Source organism: Carassius auratus, chromosome 30, assembly GCF_003368295.1.
Source record: "Carassius auratus strain Wakin chromosome 30, ASM336829v1, whole genome shotgun sequence".
In the NCBI taxonomy this organism is placed as follows: domain Eukaryota; kingdom Metazoa; phylum Chordata; class Actinopteri; order Cypriniformes; family Cyprinidae; genus Carassius; species Carassius auratus.
In genome coordinates, this window is record NC_039272.1 from 11,599,636 (window position 1) to 11,611,972 (window position 12,337).

Genomic DNA, 12,337 nt, shown 5'->3' on the forward strand with positions numbered 1-12,337 from the left:
TACAATAGCTGTAGTCTTTTTCACTAAAATAAAAGCTGGAGTGGCTTATCATGGCACATTACAGTACATGATTTCTTATTTCATCATATATAACTCAATCTAAACATCACTAAATAATGTATAAGCACTCATGTTTCCCATCAGAGCTGGGTTTTGATTGCTTTACACCATTGGGATGTCTTGTTTCATTCATTTCATTTATCATAGGCTATGAAGAAATCTCAGAGTGTGATTGTGCATGTATTTTTTTAATAGCTGGGAATAGTTTGCCTCAGCCTTTAGTTTTTACTGAATGTGTAGCCTTGGGTGATTTTTCTGAAAGAAAACCAGAAATATAGCTGTACGTAGCTGCTTTTATTCTGTTTTTATCCAACACGTGTCCATAGCCTGCTTTTATGATTAACACAGGGAATGCATATAAAGATTAAGATGCTTCTCTTTCAAAATCCTCTCTGCAACATGAACATCTTTTTCATTTAAATATGCACAGTAGGATGTAAATGGCATGTAATGTACATCACAGCATCACAATCCCACTCCCTCTCCACCTATTATCTTTGATTTTTGAGTAGTGTTTCAAAGTAGCGCTCAAAGAAAAAAATAACCATTCAAGATCTTACCACTTAGAGTTCTCCTAAATAGCAGAAAAAGTTTTCTCTTAAAACCTATTCACAAAGTTGCTGAGACAAACTTTTACTGAGGAATAGAAAGAAGTCTTAAGCTAAGAGAAAGGACGGGGTTGACCTCCTTGCCAATTTGCTTATTAACTGTGCCTACAGTGATTGGCAAATAGTCTCTGTCAGAGATGTATTATTCATAGAAATACTAAAGAACTCAATATTATTCTTGCCATATTCAAATAAAGGTTTAAAAATAAAACTGCTAATTGCATTTTTTATTTTAAAATGCAGGCTACGTGTCACTAATTGTCAGAATAATCATAGCTGATGGTAAGGCATGCAAATGTAAAAGAAAACCAAACTGGACGCAAGAACAGCTGTTACTTCTTGCCCAGCTGGTTAGTGAAAACAAGGATATAATCAAAGGACAATTTAGGGTTGGGATAACCTCTTAAACCAAAAGTTATACCTTTTTAAAAGCTCATTATTGTCAAATGTTTCTAAAATGTATAAATTCTGAGGGAGATTGCAAGCAACAGACATTTTAGGATAGTTTGTGGTTCGGTCTTAGTGACTTAGGAGTCCTCTTCACTACTCGTAATGCTAGTTTTATTGTTAAAATGCTTTGTGAAATACTATTACAGGAAAAATTTAAGAGTCCTAAATTTGGGACTGACACTCCCATTATTTGTAAGATTTTCCCCTAAATCGGCGAGTTATGAGCTACTTTTAGCCTTAAGACGTATTGTGAATACAGGCCCTGAAGTGGGGGGGGGGGGCATGATAAAATATGTCCTGTCCAACCCCACTGTAAATGATGACAATAATGACAGTCTTTGTTGCTGTGACTATATTGTAACATCTTCATATTTCATCAACTTTTCTATCCATGTGTGATTTATAAGCACTTGGGCAGTCAAGGATATAAACAGCGTCTGTGAGAGCAACATTTCATTGAAGCCACACTGTTTCTTTGAAATGACTGAATAGGTATACTGATAATTTGGAGACATCTCTTTTGCAAATATGTTTTATAAATCTTTTTTGGAGGACAAGTCTCTGTTTTAGTTGGTTTTCAGCATCTTAATATCCACATGTATTATTAGTGAAAGGAATAAAATGGATGCCACTTAGATGGCTGAGCATTATAAATTATCTCTTATATTTAAGACTACTAAATAGAGGAATATACTGTAGTAGGTTTTTCAAACAAGTAATCAGTTCCTTTGATAAACTAGCAGCAGAGTGACTATTGCTGTAGAGCTCCACAGAGTAAGTACACTTTAAATGGGATTATAATAAAATCATGTGGATTTCCTCTCAGCAGATATATGAGTATGCTTTAGACTTCAATTATTTTCTAATGAGGCACAGGAATGAAAACTCTGTGCAGACTAACTCTTTGATAACTCTTAATACTAAGGAAAATTAACATAAAATGTCCTTAAAGCTGCAAAACAGATTGGAAAAAATACATATTTAGATATGTTAATGCATTAATGTTAAACAACAGGATGTGCTACAGAATCATATGATTTTTCATAAGCTGATTTGTTGCTGGAGAGTAAGCTGCTGTGACAGTTTCCCATTTCGATTCTGATATTTCCTCCGTGTACCCATCAGTCACCAGGGCTCCTCCTCCTTCACGTCTGCAGAGGAGATTGTGCCTGCAGTTTTTCCTGCATTTCATTTTCCCCATTCCCTTTGCCTTTGCTTGTACTAATTTTCTCTTTTATCTTTCTCACTCATGACTCAGGTGGTGGCCATTTTAGTTTCCCCTGGTTCATCTGCTTCCTTTTTAAAAAGTTTTTTTTTTTTTGCTTTAAAATATGTGAGAAATAATTAAACATAGTGAGAAATAACGTAAACAAATTTATGTTAAATTAAATTTTTAATTGATTAAACATGCAAGGAGTATAATTATATATATAGGAATATATATCTTCATATCATAGACTATGTTCTTCTCACTCTGCTGCAGTTTTGGTGGCTTGGGAGCTTGGGAGAACATCTGCATTCTGACCCAGCAATGTCTTCAACATGCAGAACAGCCTACCCATCCATAGACTAGACAACCAATAATTATTGATACTTATGTTTACTGAAAAGCATAGTTTACTCATAAATAAATAAAAAATCCCACATAGTTAGCTCACCCTCATGCTGTTTCAAACCTGTATGGATGGTGAACAGTGGCTCAAAGCTCCACGTTGCTTGACATTTGTGGTCAGCTATCATTTATTAATTGTAAAAGATCAGTATGGAAATCCTATAATATTACACAGTGACAGAAAGTATGTGTCAAAGGACATGAAGGACATGATGAAAACATTTTCATTTTTGGCTGAACAGTCTCCACTTCATCTTATCAATTACACTTCTGTTTGAGCTCAGTATTCGGTATGCAACCAGGTGTTTCAAAAAGCCCCCTAAACGTATGAACACTCCAGTATGGTAAATTAATTCTGTAAATGAGACACTTACAGGGGTACATAATGCCTCACCTACTTTAGCTTCTAATCACCTCTTTTAAAGGGATGATCTGTTGACTTATTTAACATATGTATTTTCCTGAAAATTTATTGTATTTGTAAAATGTATTGTATTAAGCACATCATTGCAATCAAGAATGATGCTGATAACATGATTAAAATCAAATGAACATGAAAAGCACTTTGGAGTATGCACATTACGATGGCAGGAAATAGCTAGAAGAGCAGTGTTTTGCACTAAGCCATTAAAGGAAAATTTTACAATAAATGTAACAAATGTTAACATTTCAACACATCTACTTAATCTAAGCAGATGGCTGTGTATGTTCAAGGTGTATTACATAAGAGCAGTAGTACAAGCTGCACATTTTAATTATGTCAGTTCACACAGGTCAGTGATGCCTCCACTGATGCACCATGTGGATGAGTTAGAAAGTCACAAACAAGGCACAAATGACCTTCTGTAGCGCTCTCTGTTACACAGGCTGGTTCAGCCGCTGAACTGTTGCCTCATTTCCACAAGCGTGCTGTGTAGGGGGTGGCAGGTTGATTCTAGTCATTTACATTTACATTTAGGCATTTAGCAGACGCTTTTATCCAAAGCGACGTACAGTATAATACTAATACTATTTTAAAAGGTTAGTTCATCCAAAAAAATAAAATTAAAAAAATAATTTTGTCTCTGTGGGTTTTTTTTTTGTCCCTATAAATAAAAGACATTGCTATGTTTTGATGCCCGTTGACTTCTGTTGACCTACTACTGAGACATGTCTCAAAATATAATCTTTTATGTTCCACAAAAGAAAGCAAGTCATTGAGGTTTCGAACTACATAAGGGTAAGTCATTGATGCCAGATTTGCCATTTTGCCATATTTTCGATGTTAAGTGATCTTTAATACATTGTCAGTGTTGACCAGGTGTCATTCTGCTGTAGATATATTCTTAATGACTGTATAATTGGTCCTGGAGTTTATGAAGGAGCGACAGATGCATCCCACTTTAAGTTTATCAGGCTGAACATTTACATTCTCTGATCACATTCTGGGTACCAAGTAGTCCATCTAATTCATTTTTTCCGACACCGATTTGTCAGCAGCTGGTCTGTCTTCAGACAAGGAATAATGAATGGGAGCGCCTGCTGTTTAAGCAGGAAATGTGTTGTGCAGTTTTATAGTCCTGAAATAAGGGGGCAGAACTGTAAATGATAACACTAATCAGACAGATAAGTTTGTCAGTTATAATGATTCACATTATGAACATTGTCAGTAGTTATGTTAGCATTATTTATTTCTATAAATTCATGATTTATAAATTTTGGTTTCTAAAAAAATTAATTAAGATGATTATCACTGTCACAGAAACTCAGATTTGAAACAACTTGAGGGTGAGTAAATGATGACAGAATTTTTGGGTGAACTATCCCATTCAAGGTGTGCTATAAATGAATAGTGTTGATAAACATCTGTTGAGACAGTATTCTCATTTGAAACTAAGTAGAGGTTTAGACATAGAAACGTTATTTGATACATCACAGCTTAAAAAGCATATTGAACCATATTTAATTTATCTTCTGACAGATGGATCACAGAGGAGTGGGAACACTGCACTAAAACCTGTGGAAGCTTGGGATACCAAATCCGCACCGTGCGTTGTGTCCAATTCCTTCATGAAGGCACAAACCGCTCTATCCATAGCAAGTACTGCAGTGGGGAAAAGCCTGAGATCAGGAGGCCATGTAACAGAGTGCCCTGCCCAGCCCAATGGAGAACTGGGGCATGGTCAGAGGTATATTTTACAAGATCACATGATGTTTTGTTGCTATGAATACAAAAGTTGTCTAGGATTTTAAGAGTGGCATTTTGGGAAAGTGAGAATATTGGTCCAATTGTATTTTGCAGAGGTCAGCAGAAAAAAAAAAATATCTGCTGGTTTTATGTGTAATTGGGCTTGAAATTATTGTGAGATTACAAAATCTCATTTGAAGAATGTGTTAGGCACATAAGAGGATTTTTTTTTTTTCAATCGAGAAACGCCGGGGGAGGGGGGTTAGCACTAATGTACTTTCAATTTGTACTTTTTACATTGAAATCAAAACCATTTTTCCTGCACTGAAAATGTCTATGTGAGATCTGACATTTCAGTTGATTTTATGTCAACGTTGATTTAAAAATTCACCCGTGGGGATTGTTTAATGACAGTGCCCTCATTACCCAACTGTGTCAGAATGTGAAGCTAAAATCCAGGCTTTGAGTGTTTTATTGCCAAGATGTCTTTTAAAGAGTTCAAGCTAGTATGCAGTTGGTGAGACCTCTAGTGAGTAAGCGTATGAGGTATTGATTTTGACCCCAAGCAGATGGATTTAACACTCTATCTATGAACATTGTAGTCATTGATCAGGCTGACCATGAACTCTGAGCATTAGGTGCTTAACAACTTGCATATTCATGCACTACTCTTTGGCATTTTATTGAATAAATAGTGTGTTCCAGTTGAAAATGTCAAATATATCAAATATCTTCTGTTAGACTCAGGGGGCAAGGAACTCGACCGGAAGTTGAAGTCGGGTGGGGGCCACTCGGCTCTCTGTCACATTACCGTACAGACAGGAGGAGAAGCTCGCAGGCAATTAACTTAATATGGCGTACTGGCATTACATTTTAAAATACTATACAAAATAATTAATCAGAATACTTACTCCTGCTCATTCATGACAAAGAACTCCCCGCTCAAGCTCGCCGTCTCTGCAAGATTTATGATGGCAGTTTGCACGCACAGCTACTAGAAGATTTACATCTGTCAGACAGGTTGCTGACGTCGTCAAGCTTCGTTTGAGTCTGCGCGTCAGAAACGGAAGTGCTAAAAAACATTAAAAATGGGCTTCATTAGTCTCAATTGAGTTCCAATGGGGTCGCTGTGTCCATTTCTTTTACTGTCTATGGTTAGACTGTGATTGTGTCCTCTTGTGCAGCAGTTTTGTGTTCATTTTGGACAAATAAATTGTGTTGTGTTTAGGACACACTAAGAGATGTTTAAAATGCATATGTATCTGTCTGTAGTGTGATTCCCTTAACCTTCTTTCTTATCTCTCAGTGCTCAGTGTCCTGTGGAGAAGGTGTGATTCGACGTCCAGTCACATGTCGTATTGGAGATCAATGCACTGGTGAGAAGCCCGAGTTACACAGGCCCTGCAGGCCAGGACCCTGCCATGGTAAGACAACATGGACACCTTTACAAATCCTGAAACACAAAGCAGGGAATTGGTTTGTGTAGAAAGCAGCACAGGGACAAAAAAGTTCCCTAATCAGGCAATCTTATGGTGCCTTGAATGACTGAACTGTTCATGTCATTGATCGAACAAAAGCAAGCCTGTTAAAAGAGAATGGAAACTATTGCACAATGCACAAATTCATCTGCATTGATGAAATTATTCATGGTACTCTTAACCACAGTTAATTTCCCAGAATGCTTTTGTGGTCTGTGAACTCCTCACCTTCTCTCTGGAGAAGCTTGTTTATCCAGTCTTAGGCGTCTACTGAGAGCTTTTATTTAGACACACATTACATATGAGAAAGCTATTAATTAGGTTGCATAATGTCTACAAGCTTGAAATGAACATGAGGTCTTGGCAGCGTTTCTTATCCATGAATAATATAAAAAAAATTCAGCATGTCTTCCCATAGCCAGACTTTTGATTTTTCGAACCCCATGAGCTAGAAATTGTACATTTATTTTTGCCTTTAATACAACATGTTTACTGTGGTGCCTAGAGTCTAAAATCTTTAGTTTCTTTACAAACATGAAAGTCTGACTTTTCTACTGCTAAAGCTCAGCTGGTCAGCATTATTTGTTAGAACACAGACTCCAGTGATAAGAGTGAGAAATCCAAAATAAATCTCAGCAGACATCACCGTGAGTAGCACTTTCTTTATGTCTGCTTGCATGACGCTTCCCCTAGTTTCTCTTTGATGGCTTGAGCCACATCTGGATGGTATCCATCTCGGTGGAAGGTTGACAAACAACCAACCCTTTACAATTGGCACACTGCTTAACTTTTCAGCTGTGTACAGTACAGCATGACACCTTAGGGAGCTGGAAGCATTTTGTTTCTTTTTAAGCTATAAAAGACAAACCAGTTGGTGGTTCACCTGGTGCAAATAGTCTGTAATCCAAATGCAACCTGATTGGCTCTTTTCATGACTTATATTAATAGAAAGACCTCATAACTTCTGTATTGTTTTGTGGAAGAGAGGAGAGAGGAACAATAAGTTAAAACTGAGGGGAATAGGAAATTACACAAATCCAAATCAGCCAGACATAAGTGACACAATGTAATTACAGTTTTGGAGTTTACTCCACTGATTTATCACTAAGTATGTTACTCACCATGTTGTTCCAAACCTGTATGACTGACAAAGTTTCTTCTGTTGAACACAAATGAAGAATACAATAGTTTAGGACTTTCTACATTTCAAAAAGTACATTGCAAAAGCAACATTTTATGAGTTGAGCACACTGTTCGATTCATGATCATGAACATATTTCAAAGCCTCTACTCCTTTCCAATTAACAATACATTCTCAACAGCTGTATATGAGCACTGTTAAAAAAAAAATGACTGTTGTACTCAAAACTATTGTTATAATCACTAAAGCTGTATAAACTGTGACATGAATCTCTTATTTTGTACATACATCTGTGCTTTGTTGTTCATGATGAGGGAATTCAGTCAGCGAACGTGCAAGCGCTCAACAAAACTGATGAGTTTCAGCGATGACTCATCTGTAACGCTTCTGTTTTGCCATTGCAGTCCTAAACTCAACAGAATTGTGTGTGATTGGTTAAAAAGTGCAACACTGTAAAAAACGGCTAAAATAATATATGGCGCGACATGAGCAGATCTTAATTAAATGCCACATTCGACACTGTCGATTCATAGTCACTTTGTCAGCAACAGACATAATAGATTATATTTGTTTGTGCAGGGGCATTTTTTTGTCCAATTAAGTGGCATTTTTGTCCCAAGTCCCCATACGTGGCAGTCATGTGTCCTGCTTATGACTGAGATGTCTTTTAGAGATTATAAATGCAGCGCTCTTTGCTTGCATTCTGCCAAACCATGCAAGCAGCAGCTGCTTGCTTTAGTTAAAAATAACAGTGTTCTGTGAATGTTTATGCTTTAATAACAAATATGTATCGGGTGCTGGGATTTCATAAATTTCATAGGGAACAAGTAATGTAACTAGTAATGTAACTAATTACTTTTGAAATAAAGTAATCAGAACAGTATCGTGATTACTTTTAAAAGAAGTAATCATTGATCAGTTATTTGATTACATTTTCAGAGTAACATGCCCAACACTGGTTTTAGGAGGGCATGGATGAGTCTTAACTTTCATAAAGAATATCTCTTTGGGTTTGAGACTTTAGTCTTTCCAGCTTTATGGACCTTATCTATTCACAGACAGCTTGTAAAAGCTGAAATGTGGACAAAAAAAGAAAACCTTCTTAAAAAGACACTGAATAAAACCTTCTGCTTTTCTAACAGATGAGCCATGCAGAGGAGACAAGTCCATATTCTGTCAAATGGAGGTTCTGGCTCGTTATTGCTCAATACCAGGTTACAACAAGCTCTGCTGTGAATCCTGCAGTAAGCGAAGTGGCACTTTTGCTCCTCTTCTGCATGAAGCTGCTAAGACAGAAGAGGAACTTCGCTTCGGTTCAGCCTCCCAACTTCTGGAGACACTCTCAGCCTCTGTAAATGGAACTCTGAAAGTCTCTCAGCTACACCAGCAGGGACCCTTGTCACAAGGCCAATTTCCCAAGCAGACCACCACCCCCCCGCCTCGCAAACTCAATACCAAGAACAGCAAGACTCAAAAGCGCCTCAAACTAGGTACAAGGAATCTGCCTGCAATGTCGATCCATAGCTTGTGGAACAAGGATGCCGCTGAAGATGCGCCATGGCAGCTGGAAAGTTACCAAGAGAGTCAGTGGCCAACAGCATCATCCGAGGTGGAGAGATGAAGGCTAGTTTGTCTCTTTTTTTTCTTCTGGACTCTCTCTTATTTGTTTGTTGTAGACATAGACCTTTAACATTCATCTTTACCGTCAGTTCATCCTCAAGATATTTAAAAGCAAGAGAGAGTAAAGTGCTGGTTCACTTTCAAATGTTCTCAATTCCCCCGCCAGCAGTATTTGTTTTGAAAACACACTTGTCTCTCACACACTGTTGTGATGGGGAACATGCCAAAGAAGTTCTCACGATGAGAACTCACGATGAGAGACTCCGGTGGTACTCGTGAGGAAATGCTTGTAGTTGTATCAAACTTAACAATCTTTACGGTTTTATTTTTACCAGCTCCAAACATGTTTGACCAAGTAATATTTATGAACGTTCCTGTAAATACTGTATATGGAAAATGTCAGTATTATTTTTACAAGAATACAAACTGAGGATTTTTAAAACTAAGAGATTCAGGAGCATTATCGGTGCTTTTTATATTAAGAACACTTTAATAATATGCTAGGAAATGTGCGATCAGCCATGAGTTCAGCTCTGATGAATATATATTCCAAAACAGTGTGAGCCCACAGGAACAAACAACATTGAAATAAAAAAATTGCCTTAAAATATTTACTTTTCATTCCAAAATGATTTCATCTATGAATCAGCCTCTCAGCAAGTCATCAGTCAAATTAATTATCATAGTTTTTTGTTTACCTCCTCATTTTGCCATGTTGTTGAGGCTTCTCTTTAACACTTGCTTGTTAGATTTCCCTTGTTTTGTCTTATAAATTCATCCTCGCAGCTAGAAGTTTATTTAGCCAACAACAAAATTGAGCATGAACGTCATTAAAAGCAGCTTAACCATGGTGTAGGAGGCCCATCATACATATTGTGAGATGAGTTGGATGTTTAAAGCCAGATTTGAAGGAGTAAAGCTAAACTTTCTGGAGAGCTTATACTGTGAGACACTGCTCAAGATATCTCACTTATCTGAGGGGGAGAAAAGCTATTTATTTTTTATAATTAAGAATTCTATCACAACCACAGTGCATCTGACTGCAATACCAAGGAAACCAGTTAGTCTATCAGTGGAGTTCATAACTGTACACACACATTCACCCGTGTGCCACTGTAAAGCTATTGTATATTGTATACCATTGAGAACTTTAGAGTATTTATTAAGATTCAAAGTTCAACATCATGTCTTACGTATGTGCAAAATTATCTGTCATTTCAGACCAAAAATGCATACTCCCATTGAAAGTAGCTCACAAAAGTAGACCTGAATAACCTTGTCATTTTAACTGCCAATTTAGATACAAATAAGACACATGCTCAGTTGTTGAGATGTTAAAAGGTAAAGCTGTTTCACAGCCGTTTTAGAATAGAAAAATTGTGGAGAAAATCCTAAACAAAGCTGTCATTTACAGTGATTCATATTGTCCTTCGACCATAAATCCCCCAATCCTGCACGAAACTGTTAATTTACAGTTAATTCGTAGCTTTAAAAAAATAATTATAGTGGATTTTGATCCTCTAGAATAGACAATATCGTTAAACCAGTTAAAGCTGAGGTCAATGTTGTGTACATCACAAAAAAAGTTCACTTTACTGATAATAAACTGTTGCTAATATTATCAACATGCTTTCAGAGACCCAAAAGAAGGCGAGATAGAAGTTAATTTGACAATCCCTAAGCCACAGACAGACACCTAACATAAAGGATAAAGCATATTTGTCCTTACAATTCCAGGTTCATTTAAGTGTCAATTGTTGTCCTGTCTTACAGTTGCTAACCGCTTGAAGTCATTTCTTTTTGTTTTAATTTGTACTTTTGTTAGTTGTAATGGAAGTGTACACTACTGAGGCTGTTTGTTGTAATGGGGAGCACATAGCAATAAAGAAAATGATAAACCATGCTGTCTCTTGATAATATTTTTTTTTAAGGTTTGCTTAATTTTTTTACATGAAATGAAAACTCATATTTTCTCCTTTTCACTACTAAGCCCTTATAGTTACACTTAAAATTCATGTTTATAATCCTACGAATGGTAAAGACCCCCCCCCCCCCCCCCACCAGGACCCCCTTTTACACAGGGCACCTGGGGCACTTCCTCCCCAGACCACCACCGCGCCTCCCCCTTACGGTGCCCCTGGACTTTGTTATTCTGGAAGAGAGACTTCTACATTCCTTAAATGTAATGAAATGTAAGTGCATTAATTGCACCTTAAAGAGCCAAACAGATGGGAAATCAAAAATTACCTGTATTACAGTGTATGATGTAGCTGTCCATCAGTGTAAACAATGTGCATATAGTTATAGTCGACTCTGAATCGCTTAAACGAGTCGTTATAGATTTCAAATCTTTTGCCCATCTCTATGTACGTCACTAGAAAACTTTGCATAACAATCTACTGTCTTGGGAGAAACAAAACTCTCACCTGACCCACCCACCCCCCCACACACAGACGCTCTGGTTAGCAGTTGGTGTGATAGCATCATGTCGAGGAGACATGTTTTTAATTGTAAAGGCAAGTTTGTTTTATTTTCATTGCCGAAGAATGAAGATCAGAAGAACCAATGGCTAAAATTCATTTTTGCCACAATACCAGAGCAGTACAACAAATCCCTTTTGTTGTGTTCACAACATTTCACTGATGACTGCTTTTCTAATCTCGGTGAGTTCAAGGCGGGATTTTCAAAGCGTTTGGCCATAAAAGAGGGTTCATTACCAACTTTATTTGGACCAACTAGCATCTCCGAATCACAACGCGAAGTATGATTATGAAGTTATGTGTTTGTTTTCTCCCGAGCGTCTTATCAGTATGTGTGATGTCTGCAGCCTTTGTCTGCGCTGATCTTCATTTACAAACACGTCATTAAAATGAAGTGTAACTCTGTGAATACTCAACGAAGAGACATGAGAGCGATATCTATAGAAAGCTTGACATGTCTACTTTAAAACTAAACAAGTGCTGCCAAAAACAGATATTCTGTGATAAAGTAATCCCTATGAAAACAACAGGATGTCTGTTTTTCATGTCTCCCTTCATTATATCTAATATGACCACGCCCCCGCGCTAAACGCGCTATTCATATTCAAAATGAAGCGCGCGGCTTGAATACACCCACACAGAAGAAAAAGCAGCGAGACTGTTCAAGTTTTTTATTTTACTGTTTGCTTCGCGGTGAGAGGAATAAGACATAATTCACCCC

At 37.2% G+C, this 12,337-nt stretch overlaps 1 protein-coding gene across 2 annotated transcripts in view; it reads left to right on the forward strand.

The window, feature by feature from the left end:
- Positions 1-11,037, forward strand: part of adamts3 (ADAM metallopeptidase with thrombospondin type 1 motif, 3) — a 92,694-nt gene extending 81,657 nt beyond the window's left edge. For both annotated transcript variants that reach the window (XM_026211365.1, XM_026211366.1), the window contains 3 exons: positions 4,691-4,898; positions 6,204-6,321; positions 8,659-11,037. In XM_026211365.1, the coding sequence (XP_026067150.1) occupies positions 4,691-4,898; positions 6,204-6,321; positions 8,659-9,137 (805 nt within the window). In that variant the 3' untranslated portion in view covers positions 9,138-11,037. The remainder of the gene's footprint in view (positions 1-4,690; positions 4,899-6,203; positions 6,322-8,658) is intronic.
- Positions 11,038-12,337: the final 1,300 nt, after the last annotated feature.